This window comes from Mustela putorius, unplaced genomic scaffold, assembly GCF_011764305.1.
Source record: "Mustela putorius furo isolate JIRA1106 unplaced genomic scaffold, ASM1176430v1.1 tig00000040_pilon_pilon_pilon, whole genome shotgun sequence".
Lineage (NCBI taxonomy): Eukaryota > Metazoa > Chordata > Mammalia > Carnivora > Mustelidae > Mustela > Mustela putorius.
The window spans coordinates 32926-54976 of NW_025421261.1; the positions used below are offsets into that span (position 1 = coordinate 32926).

General features: G+C 35.8%; 1 protein-coding gene across 6 annotated transcripts in view; it reads right to left on the minus strand.

Annotated features, from left to right (window-relative positions):
• Positions 1-290: 290 nt before the first annotated feature.
• The window catches only part of CNOT6L (CCR4-NOT transcription complex subunit 6 like), a 117296-nt gene continuing 95535 nt past the window's right edge, over positions 291-22051 (minus strand). For all 6 annotated transcript variants that reach the window (XM_045088787.1, XM_045087792.1, XM_045088150.1 and 3 more), the window contains 4 exons: positions 19271-19422; positions 14640-14867; positions 12379-12581; positions 291-7716 (listed from right to left, as the gene is read on the minus strand). In XM_045088787.1, coding sequence (XP_044944722.1) covers positions 7504-7716; positions 12379-12581; positions 14640-14867; positions 19271-19422 — 796 coding nt within the window. In that variant the 3' untranslated portion in view covers positions 291-7503. The remainder of the gene's footprint in view (positions 7717-12378; positions 12582-14639; positions 14868-19270; positions 19423-22051) is intronic.

A 22051-nucleotide genomic window follows, 5' to 3' on the forward strand; every position in this document is an offset into this window, starting at 1 on the left:
AAGGGAACATGGCAAATTACACACTGGGTCTTAAAGCCTCACTTCTGAGTCCCTCTGCTCATATTTCTTCAGCCAAAGCAAGCCATAACTAAGGCTAACTTCCAAATCTATTCTAAACGAAGTACTATTTAAGCAGTAATATAGCTTTCACAGGGGTTGGGGGAGAGTAGCATGAATCTGTAACTTTTTGCCTGAATTACCTTGGCTTCCTACTTCACTTTCCAAGAGATGTACTAACCTAAAAGCAAACACATACTGCACAAATACAGTAAAAAACCAAGACAAAGGTATGCAGTTGCAAAATGGCCATTTATTGCCTACAGGGGAAGGAAAGGGCGGGAGAGAAGAGGAAGTACACAGGTGCAAGGAAACAAGCATATATTTAGCCCTATACATCATGTGTGAGCAGTACCCAATCTCCAAAATGGAAAAAAGTATTTTGTCATCTGACATAGTAGTTAAGGTTCTTAAGCACCTCCCTCTGAGCTGCCACAAGATTTAAAAGGCAGGACTGCTTTGTTTAGTCAATGTTCACATTAATGAAAAAATACTACCACCCAACTGTGTCCTTTTGCACGCACATTTTGTACAGTGTCTATTGTGAAAACATCTCAGCTGAGCAGTTTGCTCAAGTTTCAGACCTCATCAACCGTTTAACTGTAATAAATAGAAAAATAAAGCAGCTGGTGATTTTGTCAGAGAGAATGTGTTCAGTAAGAGCAGAACCACTTTCTCCAAGGATGACAGAGTGTTAAATGATTAGGACACCACAGAACCAGTCTATTAAACATTAAACACTAGTAAGCTATAATTACATGGCACTTCATTAAGTCTCTGATTAAAAAGAGAATGATTTTTTTTTTTAAAAAGAACACAAAGAAGAAAAAAGAAAAAGAAAGGAAAATCTTAGATCTAAACTGATTACTGGAACACAGTAACAAATTGATTTGGTGCTTGGCTTTTTCTTAGGACAAAAACAAAGTAAATATACAACCTAAAACAGGAGAATTTGTTCTGAAATAGTATCAGTAGAAACCCCCAAGTATTCAGAGGAAAAATTACCGAAATATCTTGTTCAGTTTTAAACTGAAGTGCTTTGCTTACCAACCATTAAATTAGTTACAAAAACACTTTATAGGCCACAGAATGACTCAAATTTAGGCAAAACAATGAATTATTAACTTAATGCCAAATAATGAAAATAAATGAACCTTTCCCTATTTAAATGGTAAATGGAGTTGAAGAGTAGATCGTCTCATGGATATTTAGTTGGCACTTGTTTTATGGTTGAAAGAAATCACAATGGAAGATATAAATTAACCCATAGTGAATGTGATCAACACCCTGGCCTTTCCGAAAGAGAAGGTACAAACACACACTTTCTCTTAAAAAACAAAAACAAAAAACAAAACTCCCTCCATACCACCCCATCCAGAGGTAAAAAGGCCTAAGTTTGAAATGCTCATCCTCAAAATATTCCAAGGACTCCAATGAACTCTATTCCTCAACTTCTCCTGGACGAAAGAAATGCTTACATTTGGACAACTGTACGAATGCCCATAGTGCACTTCTCAGTGCTGCTGGTGTTTAAGAAATTTGCCACTCACAACACTGAACAATTCCAGATCCAGTGTGCAATAATACAGCCATCCAAACTCCTCCCCACCCCGCCCCCCCAGAAAAAGTTGGCAGAGCACCGCTCAGGAATTTCACAGGTAAGGGAATATATTTTTAGCAAGTTAAGCACAGAGAAAGAACAGTACAGCTTCTGAATACATACACACCCAGACTACTGCATCACTTACTGTATCAAGACTGAAACAAGTAGCAGGAAACTAAGCCTGTTAAGAAGCAAAGCCATTGTTTGACACATCAATGCTGAGCCAATTGTGTGAGTTAAGATAACTAACTAAACAAATAGGGTACATATAACCACTGTTAGCTTCAAAGAAAATACAGTTATATGTCAAGTAACTAGAAATTAACACAAAACTAAAATGAGCAAGGACGGACCACTTCTGAGAGGGTTACCATGATTCTTATGCTTTTAGAGTTGAAAGTGACAGATACACAAGTAGGAAAATTATCTAAATCTGGAGCAGATTGTTGAAACAAAGAACTACTAACAGGTGCCAAACTATGACTTCTCAAAGTTTCGGAAAGCTGTATGTACCAAGGTACTATGCCAAAAGAGTCATATCACTTGGCATTTACATACCCTTTTCAAAATGTGATTTATTGTTTCTGATAACGCAATTTCTAATTTCAGAACAATGCTACTGAGTTTATACTAAGTGCCATAAAAAATGAATATTTAGTTGACAGAAATGTCCTTATTTCATATGTTTTGAAAGTAAAATTTTACTTAAAAACATTCCATTACTTCCATGTCATAACGTATGCTGAATAAAACCTCAACATGCTTGTTTTCCTTTGGTTCCAAAAATAACCCAAACAAACTTAGGCCAAAAGGAATTACTAAGTAGGTTAACCAAGCTTGTTTTTCCTAGTTATCTCCCTACTTCTTGCTGTAGGACTTGAGTAATTCAACAGAGAAACTTACATAAAGAAGGCATTTGGTTAAAATAATAAAACATGCACGCTCTCCTTAACCACCTTCCTGAAAAGAAATTTTTTTTTTCTTTTCATGGATCTTATTCAGAACACCCTGCAGTATAGCTTGAAGAGCTTTCTTCTTTCTTCTTCCCCAGAAGCTTTAAGATGATGCTTATACAATAAACATTTCCAAATCATTCTGTAAAATGAAAGATGCTCTTGCCATCCTGTTCTGGAAACAGATTTTAACTTTGGTAAATAAGCCAGGTTAAAGGTGTACTAACTTATTTAAGTCTCAATTTGAATTTGGTGATCATGATGCCATAAAAAAATTAAATCAAAGCAACCATAAGTATAAAAGTTCTCATCTGCCTACAAACTGAAAACTTTAGTTGAAGTTCCTGGCTTAGAAAAATATTCTACTTTTCCTAGTTAATTTATCTACCTAGAATTCTCAAAGTTCTATAAACATGACATAATTCAGAAGGAAAAGGTTAAACAAACCTACGCATTAGAAAGTTGTTTTTTTTTTTTAAAGGGTAGGGCAGGTTGGAGAGAAAGAGAGTACCTCATAAATGTGAGAATTCACATTTCTGTCAAAATATAGGTACATGAGTGCTACTTTTGAAAACGTGCCACGAAGTCATTGCTTGCTATATAACCATTATTCTATGGCCTTCCAAATATATCAGAAACTATGTTTTCTGTGACCAAAGCTACTGCTCAGTCAGTACATTTTACAAAGCTATTAAAATCTCTCAGAATATAAGACTTAAAAACAAACAAGTACTGGTAAGTACTGGGACACAGTCAATTTGCTAGAAAACCTAGCCCTGTATTAGGAATGAAAACCACATGCCTCTCATTCCATCAAAGAACATATTTAATCTATTTTGTCTTGTGCTTTCTCTACTTCTTGCTATTTGATTTGAAAGTATAGAGAGCATTTGTGATTTTTAGAAACTCTTGGAAATGCAAATACAAGCTTAATTTTTCACCCACTTAATAAGAGATACTTAGGAGATACAATTTTAAAATGGAACACAGTTATATTTGCCTATGTTCCAGTTTTAATGTGCCACATCCTCAATTCTAACACAACCCACCAAAGAATCAAGTGATATGAGCCTTAGGTATCTTTCAACTTTCTCCCTTCTCTGTGATTCAATACATAACTGGAACACACCAAATAACAGGGACAAATAAGAAAAGAAGCTTTATATTTCTGCAAACTACAACACTAAAACACAGTGGCTTCTTTAATACATTCACACAGGATGCTTATTAGTAAAATTAAACATCTGCCTAGGAATATCAGAAAAGTAATTTGAAAAGAAAGAGCTTGGAACAAGGCAAACGGGGGAAGGGGCGGGAAGCTGGTCTCAGAACCCATTGTGCCGTTACCTGACTTGAACATGTGATATTCAAACGAACGTTCACACGCCTTACATCAAAGAAATAAAACGAAAATATTCAGCTACGTTGTACAAAATTTTTTTTACATAAAACATCATAAATCTTGAACAGATTTACTATATCTGAATTCTAAAAAGTTGCCTATAGAATGGTGCTGGGATTCTGTTCTCTGCTTGCTTTTAGGCAGTGCTGTTGCTTAAAAGTTGACACCAGGCACAATATTTTAAAACAAAGTCAACAAGCAAGGAGCAGTAAGTGGATTTGAGCCTTTCCCAGATGTCAGTCCTGAGGATGCTGCAATATTCCCCATCAAAATGTGTAAAGCTATGAGGCGGATACTGATGCCTGAGAGAGTGGGTGACTTGACATGCACTTGTATGACTGTTGTAATAGCAAACAGTGCAGTTTTCCCTTCCTCAAACAACACTGTTTTAATAAATTTAAGGAACACTCCAGTTCTTAGACAATTATCAGAAATCATATTTAACAGTTAAAAACAACACATATTATCACAACCTAAAAATGCCCAAATTTTCTCTTAGCTTCAGATAAAATATGCAGCAGCCCCAATGGCATAAAGCTTATTAAACTTAGATTCTGAGAACTAGAAAGTATATAAGCATAAATATTGACTTTCATTGAATATATACCATATGTCATTCACCTCTTCCTTTTGGCTTCTCACTGCCAAAGTTCCGAACGGCATGCATTGTAACGAGACAATACTGAGGAGAGCAGCATTTCTGACCATCTGAATCGGCAGCTCAAAACAGATACCACTCCTTTTACAAAGGGAACAAAGGGTGAAAGGTGGGTGAGATCTGGGCAGTGGGCTAAAGGGAAACCGTGCACATGAAATTTGGGTTACCATGCCCCAAGTGTGTGTGCCACCCAAAACATAACACAATTACCTACTTCAACAGAGCTACTACCAACATTTACTAAAACCACATTAAAAATACACAGGATAGTGAATGCTTTGAAAGAGTGCATTTGGAAGCAGAGAGAACCCAATTACACACCTTCCTGCAACAGAGTGCCTCGATCATACACAAAATAAACTTAAGCTGTTTACAATGTTTCCCAATTTTTTTTTATTTTTTCCCTCTACATTTAACTATTAAAAAAGTTTTTTATTAATAAATGGGCTCCTCTGTGGTTCATATACAATCATAAGTGAACTTTAAATTCCATTTTATACAAACATCTCAAAAAATATTGGGAGTGAAGTATGGTAGGAAATATTGCTCACATTGCTAATTAACATGCGTGTACGAAAGGAGGAAAATGTTCTGTTAGTGCATATACCTCCAGAGCAGAAAACCCGCCCGACACAAAAGATTTAAAATAAAACATACAGTAGCTGATTACAAAAAAAGGTAATGTCCACAAAATTAAGTTTTTCATGCTATTCTACTTTCCAGTACTATGGTTCAGGTAATCAATTTGCATGGCTAGATGTTGAATGTTTGAGGTATATAAGAAGGGATACCTGCACACTGAGGAAAATCTGTCACCTTAATGGTTGTTTCTTTGTTATTTGTTTGTTTATTCTGGTACTTTACCATTTTTAAAAGAATATTTTATTTACATCAAACTTCACTCAACTACAATGACATTCCAATTATAATAGATGACAAACAACGCCTCTATCACTAGGCACTTTTAAAAGGGAGTTTAGGCTTTACAGAACCCTTCTGATGCAATCCCGTATATGACATTACATCATCCCACCACCCTCGTCCCACTAAAATTATCCTTCTCGGGAAATATTATCTTATACAGCCTGATTAATTTACTATGGAAGAAATTAGTATAAAAGGACCAAAGGAAATGCATCATTTAAGACTAATAAAACAGCCTAAGGTGTTAGGTTTGAAAGAGGAGGCAAATTGTATATATTTAAAACTAATTAAATAATTTAAATTTGACCTGTACTTTATATATTAGTGAGACACAAATATAGGCTATTTTCTTTTAAAATTTCATTCACATAATGGAAAATTTCTTGTTTATTAAAAATATCACATTTTGAGACTAGAAACAGTAAAGTGCATGAAAAGTTTAAAATATAAATTTCAGAAAACTCTTATAGCAGCAAAAAAGCAGAATAAAGAAAAACTTAAAAACACAGACACAACCTTTTCCTGTTAACTGTGCCATAATTAACATCAAGTAGCCAACCAATTTTTCCCCCAGAAAACAGTATTACGTTCACTGCCTCGAGTCACAGATTTTTAACTGGCCCCTCCTGGGCAAAAAAAGGGTTCCAACACTTCTAAAGAGCATGGACAGCTGGGAATAAACCAGTAGCTTCTTAATTCAACCCTGACAGACAACAGAAACAAAGATTAAAAGCATATAATGGCCATTTGGCAACTAGAGTCAGGAAAAATGATCCGAGGTTTTCAGCTACTCCCTGTTCTTTCTACGTCGCCCCCAACCAAATCCTTTCCACTGTTACCTCAAAAAGCCAAAACTAGTAGCCCACTTGTCCTACTTCAGGAAACACATGAGATATTTGTATCGCTTTTCCCTTTTAAAACTTGGATCAGGGGGTTTTTATTCAGTAGTTTGTTTTTTTTTTAAACATTTGACTATAACAGCAAAAATTATTATACAGATCATATAATATCTGTTTCTCTAGCACAACCAGACAGAAAAAAGGTAGATGAGAATAATGAAAAATACTGGACACTAATTTTGTGGGCATCCTAAAATATAACATATCCTATTTTCAAGATGTGTGGCAGTAGAAATTACCCACTATTTCCCAATAAATAAACTGGACAGAAAGGCTTAAAATTAATACTTCTAATGAGGTTATAACTAATAGAGGAACTAAATACAGTGACTCCTCAAAAAAAAAACAAAACCAGCGCTTGCCCAACAAACTGTCATGTGCTGTTGAATGCCTGATTTTGAAAGCATATTGTGCAACCATCTTTAATTTCTCTATTTTTCATATTATGGTTAAAGGCTGTATCATAGTTTATGTACAGATCTAGCAAATTTAAGTGCTTTGTTAATGGGCAAAAGACTTGGGGAGCCAAAAATCAGTTTGTTATAATGGAAAACAGAAATCCAAGAAACTTTTCCTGTAAGGCATGCCATCATTCAGTTTAAAATGTCATATTTATAGTTTTTAAAAATTGCCTTTTACAAAAATGGTTGGCTCATTTGAAACCATTCAAAAGAAAGTATTTGTTTTGGAAAAACAAATACACTCTTGTTGGGCCTTAAATTGGTGATTTATTAATTATGAATGTTGACTCCTAATATAATATGAAGAAGGTCGAATTTAAAAACATGTTAAATTAAAAATTTGGAAAGAGTAATACTTTGGTTCCAGCCCTAGTGCCAAATGATACCAATATGCACAAAAATGTACAAAATCTTAGAGCAAACGCATAATGAAAGGAACCTGAAGAAGCAGCTTAAGGATGGCCATACTTCACTCCTACATACTTTGATTTACAACTGTACAGGTCCGTAGCAACAGCTCCCCCGTCGTTGCGGGGCAGGACTCCACTACCTCCGATGAGGCAAGTGAACACCATTGACAAGAGGCAGAAGTGGAGGGTGGAGTTCAAGTTGGGTTAACAGTGAGAAGTGGTCTGAAGGGATGTGAGGGTGCGGGCACCCAGTGATGTTGTTCTCAACCAGCCATTGAGGATCTAAAGGCCCCAGGACACCAAGCACGTTCATATGAGTCTTGGAATAGAAAATGTAGTCAATCACGCCCTGGAAAGAGATGAGAGGTTGGGGAAAAAGAAAAATAAATGCTTAGAAAGAAAGAATAACTCAAGATATATAAAGAACAATCCATGATTTGTAAAAGCCAAATACCTGAGTCACCTGTACTTTCGGTACCTGTTGTCGTGACAAGAAGTCAAAAAGGACTCGTCTTCAGTGGGTATTAACGAAATAAAGAGGGCTCAACAGGGAAATACGTGGCCCTACTGGTCAGAGAGGCCTGCATTTGTGTCCAAGTGGTAAGCAAACTAAGCTAAACACACCATGTTGTGTCTAGGCATCTTCTTTAAAAATGGCTTGCTTAGGTCAGTGAAATCTAATACATCAGTATAAACATTATGGGAACTACACTAAATCTATCAGTTTCAACGAGCTGTTTTTATATAAATGTGTGACAAAAAGGTAGGACCCAAATTAACTTTTTAATGTTAACTGGCATTATTTTCAGTTACTTGCACATCAAGATATCCAAATATACCTGAATGATGGTAAAGCAGGTTTCAGATTTGCCAATTCTAGTTCAGCTTTCCCAGATATGCCACATATGTACAAAATACTACATACACTTAATTTTTCTAATGTGTTCTTTTTCTCAGGTTCTCATTTTCACAAATTCTGGATTCTTTGCCAAAAAAATTTCAGCAGGGATGTGTGTGTGTGTGTGTGTGTGTGTGTGTGTACACACACCCAACTCTTGATTTCAGCTCAGGTCTTAATCTCAGGGTCATGAGTTCAAGCCCTGCACTGTGTTCCACACTGGGCATGGAACCGACTTAAAAAGGGAAGGAGGGATTATAGTCAAATTTCTTCCTAGCCGTATCAAGAGAGCCTGAGCCCAAGTGCGGAGAAATATTTCCAGATATGGAAGTATCTATTTAGAAATGCTACACATAATGAGTTCCAGTAGTCTTTTAAATGTTATCACAATGAAATGGGCTACTTAAAAAAAAAGAAAAAAATTTAATGAAAAAAACTTGTATTATCAAAATTTGAAAATAATTACTTCAGTTTGTTGGTTCTGACATGACCAAGACCAAAATAACGACATTGTTCTTTTAAGGAAGAAGGCCTCATTAACATTTAGAAACCATAACCTTGCCACAAATTAAGGTACCTACTTGAATCCAAGAAATGGACTTTCTGCCATTTATACTCCAAGTTCAAATAGTTATTAAATGATATTTGTACAAGGTATTATCCTTTCATTTTGGCTCATGCCCAGTTTTACAGTGACATTTTAGGAAAAGGGTTCACAAGGGTCAGGGTGGATTTATTTGCCTTTATGAGACCACCCCTTTGCTTCAACTATAAAGTAAAAAAAAAAAACACACACACACACACAACTGAAATACTCTGTTATGTAGGTTGGATAAACCTAGTGACTTTATTAGAGTGTCATCATGCAGATCAACTGATAGACTTACAGAATCCTTTGCAAACACAGGCCTCAAGAAGATGTTAAACATTCTAGAAAGTAAGACATACTTAATTGGAGGCATCACTTGTAACTATTTTCTCAGTGTGAAACATCCAGAGTAAAATTTCTCAATCAAAACCCTTAGCAAGGACGTATCTGCAAACTCATCCAAATATCTGTACATATGTATTTACATTTATATACTGCCATTTCCAAAAAGTAGGTTATTAGACTAATGATTCCTAACCTTTTCCTGATTCAAACTTTTTAAAAGGCTATAATGTAAGGAAAATAACTTTTATATTAGGAAAGACTGTAATAAGTCTATAGAAATGTATTTGAAAAAAGGTAAAAATAATGAAAATAATTTATGAGCTAGCATTATGCTAAGTTTGTATTATAAAAAGAATGTTAGAAAATTATATACTATAAATTTCATAATGTAATAGAGAAAGATTTACTACTTGACAAAACAAAAAAAGATTTACTACTTGCATTAACTGGCTCAGGCACACCCTTAGACTGGTGGGATAGAGAACAGCAACAGCGAAAAGTCTGAATTAAGCTGTTAATTCAATGTATCTGGTGTTATAGTCTAAAGGTTTCTGTCCCCCTAAAATTCTCAGGCTGAAATCCTAACTCCTAAAATGATGGGAGGTGGGGTTTTGGGGAGTTAATTAGGTCATCAAAGTAGTGTTCTCATGAATGAAATTAGCGCTTTATGAAAAGAGGCCCCAGAGAGCTCTCTTAGACTCTCTGCCACTTGAGGATACAGGCAAACAGCAGTCTGCAACCCGAAGAGGGCCCTCATCCAAACCCAACCATGCTGGTACCCCGATCTTATACTTCCGGCCTATAGAACTGTAAGCAATGAATTTCTGTTATTTCTAAGCCACACAGTCTATGGCCCATATTCTGTTAGCTATTATGAGGACACCTGGTCTACAAGTAATTCTCCTAACTGTTTACCTACCCTTTGGTATCTTCCCAATTAGTTCTAGATTAAAGGAATCTGATTTCTAAACATCACTTTTCTACATTTCTAAATTATTCAAGGACCAAGAAAGAAAACAAATGCTAAGCCAAATGAGTAAAATTTAACAACACTCTACTGATCCAATGGCAGAATACTGTATTTAGATCCATATGTAATGTTGATTACATGATCCTTTTATATTTTATGTTACCTAACCTTTTTTTACTGATTGACTTTAATAATAGGATGGCATAAAACACTTTACATAAAACTGAAACACTCACTGTCATTTGGACTAAAAGCTTCGTTCTCTGTTGTTAGGTGTGCCCAGTTCTTCCTCGGCTCACCCTGTCTTTCCAGCCACTTCCCATCTTATCCATCCACCGATCAGGTCAGCCAGTGTATCTCTCTTCCCATGCGCACCTGTCTCTCGCGCTCTATCCTTCTGTCTCAACCTATCCACATACTCAAACATCAAACACTCTGAGTCACGCACGCACTTTTGGTTCTTTACCTGTACTTCCGTGGACAATGAAAATGGTTAAGATTTTTGATTCAATTATTAACACACGTAAAATCTTTTGAAGAAATATCAACAAAGGATTTTAAAACAATTCAGATGGTTAAGAAAGATTGCTCAGATTAATATCCCAAATTTTGTTTCTCTAATTTCCATTGATGGACAAGGAAAAATAACATTTATCAAAGCCTAGATGTGATAGAAATGATTTGGTCTTTTTAACCACAGGCATACAAAAACAGCAATAAGAGCTGCAAAACTATTAAACATTTATTGTGGGGAACTTTAATTCAGATATTCTGGGTTGTGCTGGCAGAGACGTATTACGTATCACTAGAGTCACAGGGATAGAAATTAACCTATGGTAAACCATGTGCCATGAAGCCTAGAGGTTTTCCTTTGAGGTTGCACAAGAGCAGGGGTGTGCTACAGTCAGAGAGTACCTGCTTTCTCAGTGCTTCATCCCCACTCTGAATTGAATGGTATTATGCTGGGAGCTTGAAATCTACCAGAATGGGAAAACTTACACCACAGAAACCAGGAAGCACCTGGAGTTAGTGTTTCTTTTTCTCAGAAAGCTGGTTGCTAGATGTCTACTAGCCCATGACTGCGTATGAGTGATCTGAATAAAATGAATTATCACTTGGGATAGTACTAACTACTCTAACAGCAAAAATACTAAAATTAGATTCAATTCACTCTACACAATTTTTCCTCCACCTCATGATCACAAAAGTCAACTAATAACGTCACACAGATTTCCCTTTCTCCTATTTGCCCCTTAAAAAGGAGCTAACAAGCACCAAAAATATAAAATGGTTATTGGAAATATGAAAGGCCATTTTGAAAACTTCCTTTGGTATTTTTATTATATTCCCTCTAGGCTTCTTACATGAAACCACTTTCTAATATCTGCATTTTTTTCAAGATAGTGTAAGATTTTAGTATAGATGCCTGAAGTGCCAGAAAGTCAAACAGAGGTACCATGGAGGAGTTACATACAGTCAGAAAGACTGATCGGATAATTGGCAAAGGGAAAGTAATCTTACCTACAGAAAACCACTACAATCAATCCTTCTAAAGAACAATTTGTCTTGTACAATGGGTCCTCTAAATTTTTTTTATTTTGAAAAAATATATTTTTCTTTCATTAAGCTGGAGTGTTCCACGGCTGGGACCATATTAATTTGACTATGTGGATATATATATATATTATATATATATATATTAGACCCTAAGTACAACCATCTCTAACCCCATCTCCCAAAGAAACTTAGAAAATTTAAAGATAAATAAGACATTAATGGAAAGTACAAAGAAAATTTTGAGCGACTATTATGTAAACTCATTCAAGATCATATACCCATATCAGGTTGCTTATTATTTAGATCCTTACTGAAAGTTAGGGATGGTATGGACAAGTGAAGGTTAACTATATTAATAAATATAAAGTGTTCTGAACTAAGCATTTTGGAAGTTTTTGTTATTTATCAGTATTACTTCAAATGTGAAAGTTTGAAGGTTTAAAAATCTTCTCAAATCAGTAATAACAAAACAAAAAAAAAAAAACAAGCTAATAAATCTCCTGACATTTAGAAGCATACTTAGTCAAGACATTTTGAGAATCTAAAAATTCCCAGAGATTATACAAGTAAGCATTATAAATAATATTTATCTTTCTTGTCGTAGGTTTGTATTTGAAATAAGTTCTGTGTCAGCCCAGAGGGGGTCACTCACTTTGAAATCAAAGGTGTAATTGGTGTAAGGCATCAGGTTATTTTCATAGGCGCTCTTCAGCTGGAAGCCGTGTGTGATTCTCCCTTCTGAGCTCCCATTCTTGCCATTGCAGCTGAAGTTCATAAGACACTCATTGTACCTTAGCTCCTTGAAGTCTTTATGGTTGTCAGCTACTCCTCCATTGCTCAAATATTCCACGACACCTAGTAAAGAAGGAAGGAATACCATCAGTTAGCATTTTAGACCTTCTATAGGACTTTATGACCAAAATTTTGTTGTCAGGTGGATATACCAGGTTCGGGATGATTTAATTAGGTTGAGCCATATGCAATTGCCTTTTTCTGGTTGTCACTGCTAAAAAGAAAAAAAAAAAATCAAACACCAACAATTTCATATGGTTAAATCAGACTGAAGAGTATTTCCCTATTTCAGAACAAAGTATCAGGATCATCCAGAAATATCTTCAGGTTTCTTAATGGTTCTTCAAGCTAAAGAGGATTCCCTGAGCCCAAGGTGGCATTCACTAAGAAGGTCTTAACCCTGAAGGCTTTTAGAATATTATCCTAAACCACTATATCTCGTTAGTATTTTACTATTTTATGCAGTCAATTAACAACTTTGGGAATATGTAAAATAGTGCATACGTAATAAAAAATCATTTACAACAAAAACAGATTTTGGATCTTCAACACTTTTATGTTTAGGTTAGGTAGAAAATATTCTTTATTTTGAACTATAGTGAGGCTCTTTCCGTTTCATACTATAAGGGACATTGTATGCTACTTGGTCAAAAATATTAGGTATGTATAAAGAGCTAAAAAGAGTAGAAGCATTCGAAAAATACATTGCTTCCATTTAACAAGCAAATATGAGAAATATATCAGAACCCTTGTGATGATGATTAGTGAAGACTGTTAGCCATCTCCTTCTGTCTGTGATCAGGAATGACAGCAACATATCATGAGTTAAGTGATGAGCACAGTTATCAGTACTGTGAATATGTGAAAAGCACTTATCTAGCACTTACTACATGTTAGGCACTGTTCCAAGTGCTTTATACACTTAAACCTCACAAACACCTTTATGTGGTAGATGAAATTGTTATCCCCTTATTTAAAAATGAGGAACTCAGAGACTGCACTTGTAAGTGGTAGAACCAGGTTCCAACCCTGACGGTCTGGCTGCAAAAGCAGCTCACCATGCTGTACTGTCACATGACAGCTCCCCGGCTTAAAGAAAGCAAGCGAAGCAGGAGAAACTTGTACTTGAGAGCATTCAACTCAAAAGGACTAAGAAAGGAAGAAAATATTCTTTATTTTGGTTAAGGTGCCAACTGGGTTAGGTGCTGAAGACAAGTATTCATTGAAGACAACATTTATTTACTGAGGAGAAAAAGTAAAGATATTTTCTAGATTTGTGACTTATGAGTTTCCAATTGCAAGTATTTGCGTTATGTCACATTTACTGTTGAGAGAGTAAACAATTTAAAATAGCTTATTAAACATATAAAAAATTTAGTAATACCAAAACAGTAATACTTCAATGTTTTACATTGAACTTTAATATCTAAAATGCAGAAATTAATTTTTCCATAGATCTAAAATAATGTAAGTTAGGACATAAAGTAGTTTAGTGAGCTCTAGAAGTAATGTCACATCCAAGGAGAATATGGATCAGTCTTCTGCACCACATATTAGTAATCTATCTTAATGAATTCACTGAAAAGTTGCAACCCTATTAAACTACCCGTGCTGAATATTCTCTGGTTGCCTCTTCTCCGCTGCACTCCGTGCCCCAGGAGGCTGACGGCATCAATGGCAAGCTCTCCTCCCACTCTACCTGCTGCCTGGACTTGGTCACGGGCGGACCGGCAGGAGGGCAGAGTGAGACCCCATCTTACTGCTGGCTTTGCCTTCACTCCTACTACAGAATCCTCTTCTTAGAACGACTTTTTCCAAGTTATGAGAAAAGTTCCTACCCTTTTCTAAACCTTTAGGTGTAGATGTGGTAAAGGTCCTAATTCCCTTAGTAGCAGAGGACTGCACCACCCCTTATTTTGTGTACCTTAACCCCGTACACATTTGTGTTCATAGCCTCTATATTAAACTCTCCATTACCCCAGGTCCTATCATCCCTGGATGCATACTAATACACTCCCTTAATCTGGCAGAGAAATTCACTCAGAAGTTGGGAGCTAGCTAGCCCTTCAACTAGCTGTTAAAGCAAAACTGAAAGGAATGAGGAAATGATGTTATAAATACCTGAATCTGGCAATGAGTTAAGATCTGCACATAGCACCAGCGGGATGGAATTAGGATCTGCGGTTGGGCTGCCAGGCCTACTAGAGGCTTTCTCCAGAATGTTTTTAACCTCTGAGACAAACATCATGGTCTGGATGAGTTTCACATCAGAATACTCTGGGTCCCAATGCATGTGGGCATTCGCCACTATAAGCAGCTGTTTGTCTGCAGCATGAATAGGCTTCATACCTAAATTCAAACATTTGAAACAAGAGGGTAAGATTATGGTTTATGTATCAAAAAAGCAATTATCTTAAGGTTTTCTCCCAAAAGCCCATAGCCCCTTATTTTTTTTTTCCATTAATCTGTATCTTCCATTTTATCTCATAATGTAGTCCTTAGAAGCTAAAATGCTAAGATTCTGGTAATCCCAACATGGGAATTACTCCTCTAGATCAGGGTAGACAAACGCAGCCCCAGGCTAAATCTGGCCCACCATCTGTTTCTGTACAGCCTGGATGAGCTAACCCTGGTTTTACATTTTCAAAGGAGTCTACAAAAATATCTTCGAAAGACTGTGAAAGAGACTGTATGTGGCCCACAGAGACTAAAATGTTAACTTTCTGGCCCTTTACAGAAAAAGTTTGCCAACTTCTGCTCTATATGCCCAAGTTAAGAATTATATCATGATACAATCAACATTTGATTATAGTTCCTTGACTTGCTGAGTTCTTGATGTAAACAAGAACTTTAAATACCTCTGTCATTTAAAGATCACAATCACTTAGTGAGGCAGGTTTTCAGTTATCTGAATGACCTAAACCTTAATTTAAATTCTTCCCACTGCCCAGTACTCACTCACCTTGCATTTCCTGAGCACATCAGTGATGGATCAATAAAAGGTAGTAACACTATATTAACTTATACAAATTACGTAAGTAAGAAAATTTCCTACCAAAACAAATTCATACTAAACACCCAAAGAGAGTAATTTTTAAAAGGAGACACAGGAATAGTGTGCTCTCAAAAATCTGGACACAGTTTTTGGACCTGACTTTTTTACTGTTTATTTTGGTGTTGGAATGCTTAACTTTTTTGGTACTTAGGTTCCTTTGGAAAGTGAGATATTCAACTAAAAAAAGGTTCTTTCTTCCCCCTAAAATTGCTTTATAAATTTTGTCAAAGTAAGTATTAACACAGTATTAGCTGTCAAAATGGGAAACAAAGTAGACAATACATTAAAAATTGTAAAAATTAAACTTGGTTAACAGGTACAGAGAAAGACATCCATAAAATACTGAAAGCACAAAGTTCAATGTGCATGGTATGAGGCCATTTAAACTATACATACATACATATACATACAGTCTCTATTAGTAATGAAAGTAAGAAATTAGCAAGAGCCACTCCTAGAGAGTATGAATAAGGAATTTACTTTTTATTTTATATGCTTTTGCACTATTGCAGTATTAGTAAACATGCACAATTCATTTTCTATTAAAATTTCTATAGAACTACACTATGATCCAGCAATTGTGTTATAAGGTATTCAGCCAAAGGACTCAAAAGTAGTTCTTCTAAGGGATTCATGCACCCCAATGTTTATAGCAGCATTATCTACAATAGCCAAATCATGGGGAAAGCCCAAATGTCCACCTATTGATGAATGGATAAAGATGTGATTTGTATACACACACACACACACACACAGAGGAATATTACTCAGCCATCAGAAAGAATGAAATCCTGCCATTTGCAGTGACGTGGAATTGGAGAGTATACTGCTACATGAACTAAGTCAGAGAAACACAAATACTGTATTATTTCATTCATATGTGGAGTTTAAGGGGAAAAAAAGATAATGAACATGGGGGACAAAGAGAGGCAAACCAGAAAACAGACTCGGAACTGCGGAGAACACACCGAGGTTGCGGGTGCGAGGGAGGTGAAGGGGATGACAGGGATGACAGGGATTAAGGAGGTCACTTGTGATGAGTGTTTTAAGTACGTGATGAATCATTAAACTCTACACCTGAAACTAATATTACACTGTATTTTAACTAACTGAAATTTAAATAAAATCTTAAAACTACAAAAAAAAAAATCCGTAGGAATGTCTCTTAAATTTTTCTATTGAAAATATAAAACTCTGCATGCAGAAAAAGACTGAATTTTTAAGTCTACTGTTTTGATAAAATTAAGTTTCCTTTCACCTTACTAAGATATAATTATCTTCAATGTTGAGTATAAACAAGTAACTGAAGTGTCTGCTATATGTGACAGAAGTAGACATTTAAAAAAAATTCTATTGAGGTATAATTGACATTACATTGCTTTCAGATGTACAACATAATGATTCAGTGTTTACATACATTGCAAAATGAGTTACCATCTGTCACCATATAAAGTTAACTCTTGGGATTTACTTTCTTTCTTTTTATTTTTTTTAAGATTTTATTTATTTATTTATTTGATAGAGAGCACTAGCAGGCAGAGAAGCAGGCTACCTGCTGAGCAGAGAGCCCGATGCGGGGCTTGATCTCAGGACCCTGGGATCATGACCTGAGCTGAAGGCAGAGGCTTTAACCCACGGAGCCACGCAGGCGCCCCGGGGTTTACTTTCTCATCAACTTTCAAGTGCACTTCCCTCATGCCATACATTCTATCGCCATGACTGATTTACAAGTGGAAGTTTGCACCTCTTGATCTCCTTAGCTCTTGTTCCCCGGTCCCTAACCCCTCTCCCCTCTGGCCACCACCACTCTATATTCTCTGTATCTATGACTCTGGCTTAGCTGTCATGGTTCATTTGTTGGTTTTTTTTTTTTTTTTTTTTTAGATTCCAGATATAAGTGAGGATATACAATATTTCACTTTCTCTGACTTATTCCATCTAGCATAACTCCCTCAAGGTCCATCCACATCAATGCAAATGGCAGACTTTTTTTTTATAGCTGAACAGTATTCACTGGGTATATATACAACCTTTTCTTTATCCATTCATCTGTTGATGGGACACATAGGCTGCTTTCATGCCATGGCTATTGTAAATAATGACACAATAACATGGGGGTGTATATCTCTTTTCAAGTTAGTATTTTCATTTTTAATTTTTTGTGGAAACTCCATACTGTTTTCACAGTGGTTGCACCAGTTTGCATTCCCACCAACAACGTGCAAGAGTTCTCTTTTCTCCATAGCCTCACCAAGACTTGTCATTTCTTGTCCTTTTCATAATAGCCATATTAACAGGCATGAGGTGATAACTCATTGTGGTTCTGATTTCCATCTCCCTGATGATTAGTGATGTTGAACATCTCTTCATGTGCCTGTTGGTCATCTCTGTCTTCCCTAGAAAAATGTCTATTCAGACACTCTGCCCATATTGTAATCTGACTGTTCATTTTTCTTGCTAATGAGCTTTATGAGTTATTTACATATTTTGGATATTAACCCCTTATTGGATATATGACTTAAAAATATAGAAGGTCATTTTTAAAGCAATTTTACAAGATAAAATCTTATAGCCAAAATTCTCTATGCTCCACTCTTTTCCTAGAAATTCTGTAGTGTCACTTCTGGTTGTACATTAAATGTTCACTATATTAAATACTAAGAACTATTAAAAACAACGAAGCCATCAGCACCTTCTACATTAAATTCCTCTTGTAGGAATAAAAGCCATATTTCAAAATGTGAAAGTATCTGCTGTATAATTTCTAATTACTTTTCTGAATACTAAAAGAAGAATAAAACTCCAAAAGAAATTGAATTTTCATGAATTGAAGTCACCCAAAAAAGAGGTAACTAACTTTTGAAAAGAGTAAGACTGGAAAGGACATAAAAGTAGGTAAAAATGGAAAGACCAAAAAAGAAGAAAAATTTTAAATAACTTATCAAAGATTATCTGATGATGGATAAAATAACAAAGAGAAAAGGGAGGTTTGACAGATAGGCATGGTCTGAATAATTCAAATCAATACTCAGGGCAAACATCTTTTCTTCCACAGTAAGAACAGAAAAAAAGTTTAAAAATAAAGCCCTAATGTGGTCTTAACATCTTCTCCTTGTTCTTGCCTAAAATATACTAATTAAGTAAACAATGAAATGTGCAAAGGCAGGCAGGATAAAGGGGAAAAAAAGGTCTCGATATGCAAAGTACATAATGAGTTTCTGACTTTGAAAGAAGCTATAAATAATCTAAAATGCAAAAGCTAAGTACCAGGTAGATAAAAGATCCCGCTCTTACCCTGACAATGACTGAGATATAACAAAGAAATTAGAGAAAACTTGCCAAGTACTTAACCTTAAAGACAAAAGATTTCACACTCAAGAAGCTAAAAATATGGCTAAAAAGAGAACCAACTCATCATAATTTCCAAATTCAGCATTTCCTACTTCAAATAACCTTTTCGAAATAATGGCATATTAAAGACTTTCCTTTTTACAGATTATCTGGTAAGTAATATCCCTAGATATATATATGATGGTTTACATAATTAGTGTTATTTTCCAGCCCATCTCCCCCTAACTTTCCTCAAAGACCAAAAAAATCACTGTGCAACAAATAAGGCGGAGTCTACGCACTTGTTTGAAATGGAAAGCACAAGATGGTGGTTATTTTTAGTAAGAATATTTTAAATGGCACTCACCTGTTCCAAATAGTTCTTTGTGGACCTCTAATACCACAGCGACACCAATATTATCTTTTGTCATCACTCTATTCAGCATAGCTTCGGATCCATCTGAATTAGCCATTGCCACCTGGTTAAATTCCACTGTATGCTTTTGCACCAAGGTAAATCTAAAAGGCACAATGCATTAATTAGTATTAGGTGTTAGGTACTTGGAGTATCGTGCTAAAAGACATTAGATGACGGAACACAAGATACATACTATTCACGGTCTCCCTAGTCATTTTCCATCTGCAAGGGGACATGCGATGAATTTACGCCAGTGAGACATAAGACGTGTGATTAAAAAATTTCTTAGAAGTGTCATCTAGCAAAGGCATATGTCTTTTTATGGCTTTATCCCTGTGGTAAGCAGGAGGGCAAAAGCCAACCCATTATGGACTGGGAAGCAGATGAAGCAGTTCTGGACTACCATATCTGGACTTGTGCGAAAAAAGTGCTCTTCTTTCATTTCTTTAAACTGCTGTTAGAACTTTCTGGCATTTAAAGGTGAACACAACCTTAACTCAGCAGATTAATGACAAAGAACAGAGTAAAATCTACCTACCCTGTTTGCCGTTTTATTCTTACCCCATCAAGAGATTTGTCACACCCTTGTCTCAACTAAGAAGGCAATTTTTCTACCTGGCCTTTACTAAAAAGCTGACATTACATGTATGTAAGGCTTCAGGGGAACAGCTTCTATAAGGTGAAAAATGGCTCTCCATGTGACCACAGTTTCTGCATGGATAGTATTTTCTTTCTTTACTTCCAAATTAATAATCATAGATTTATAGGACTTAACAGAATTGAGTGTAGTACTGACATAGTCATACTGATGACATACATATGAAAAAGTCACACTGCTTTGGGTCAAGCCATTTAACAACTCTTTTAGCCTAGTTTTATTAGATCTGTAAAATATAACTAAACTAACTAAAACTAACTAAACATACTATTTTCACTAAGTAGTATGTGGCGAGAAGACACCTTTACTCTTTGAACAGGCCTCCATCTCATCCTCCCCCAGCTTTGAAACAGAAGCATGCGCTCATATCTTTATAAATATAAACTAAAGTCTGACTATGCTGCAGGCCACTGTGCTAGATAAAATCATACTCCTCTCCCTGCCCCACTTCTCATGCGGAGAAGAATAAAGTCAGGTCAAATGCTTATTTCTAACCCAGAGTGATAAAAAGGAGCACAGTTTTCACCTCTACTTTAACGAAGTGACATTTAAACTGAAACATGAAGGATGAGGAGTTCCCAGGGTGAAGAATGGAATTAAGAGCATTCCAGGTTAAGGAAGAAGCAAAGATCCTCAGGTAGCAAAGACCTTTGCATGTTTGTGGGATGGAAGAGAATGGAAGGGTATGAAATTATGTTAAAGATGAAAGGCAACAATGGAAGGTTCAATGGTATTACATGGTATTACTTTAAATTTTAAGATCACTCCAGCTACTTTGTGGAGAATGATTATAGGAGCTGAAGTCAGATCGAACAAAGTTTTTGAGGTTGTATAAATGACAGATGATGGTGGCTTGGACTAAGGCAAGAGAAATAGAGAAGAAGGAAGATTCAAATATGTTCTACAGGTAGATATGACCATTCTCCATATCAGACTTTTCCAAACACCTAGGCAATAGATATCTTTTTCAAATAGTTTCTGGTAAAATTTGCATACATAAAATAAAATAGTATTGTTCAAATAAATCAGTCACTGAAAACAATGAATCCGTTTTGATGAATATAAAAATATTAAATCAGAGGGTACTGATAATTATAATCTTATATCCGCCTCTGTATCCAGTTTAGTTCTGTATTTTTGTTTCAGTTATAGAGTATTAACAAAACTCCTGATTCACAGATGGGCACCTGGGTGGCTCCGTTGTTAAGCGTCTGCCTTGGGCTCAGGTCATGATCCCAGGGTCCTGGGACTGAGCCCCACATGGAGCTCCCTGCTCCACAGGAAGCCTGCTTCTCCCTCTCCCGCCCCCCTGCTTCTGCTCCCTCTCTGTGTTTCCCTCTGTCAAGTAAATAAAAAATCTTAAAAAAAAATCCTGATTCACAGAGACACACAGATATTATTAGTAAATAACTGACTGACCTTGAACTCAGAAAACCTAAGCAAGCAGGAACAAACTTGATTCAGAGGTCTGCACAAAAACAAGTCAACTAGGCAGCACCTTTGAAACATGATATTAATTTCCAAGTGTTAAAATTTGGTACTTGAAACATTTGAGTGAATACGTTATTTTAAAGTTACAGTTTAATTAGTTGTATTTAGTTTTTGAAATATATTCTAAATATTTACAGAACTCTTAAGGCTTATTTACAGGAACCTTGTAGGAAAGTGTAAAAATCCTGCTTAATGGTAACGTTTTTAGTATTGGAATATTTTACTTCTACCAAAGTCAGGCCATTGTGAGGGAAGGGGGCATCTAATAATTAGAAATGTCTTAACTAAAATTTGTTTCCCTGTACCTTTCTTCCACTGAACCTAGATCGATATTTTCTTTAAAAGAATACAGAATAAAAACTAGTAATAACTTTACACTACTTTAAATATCACTCCACTATACCTTTCCTAAGAAATGGCCAATTCTTTATATGATATAGGACATATATGTTCATTTAACAACTCAAGTTTACCCAAGGTACAGTACCTAGAATGGGGCATAAATGAACTAGTGCCTTCTTCATTTTAAACTGTACTTCTGTTAATAAAGACTGAAACTGCATTTGGGGAAATATTAATTA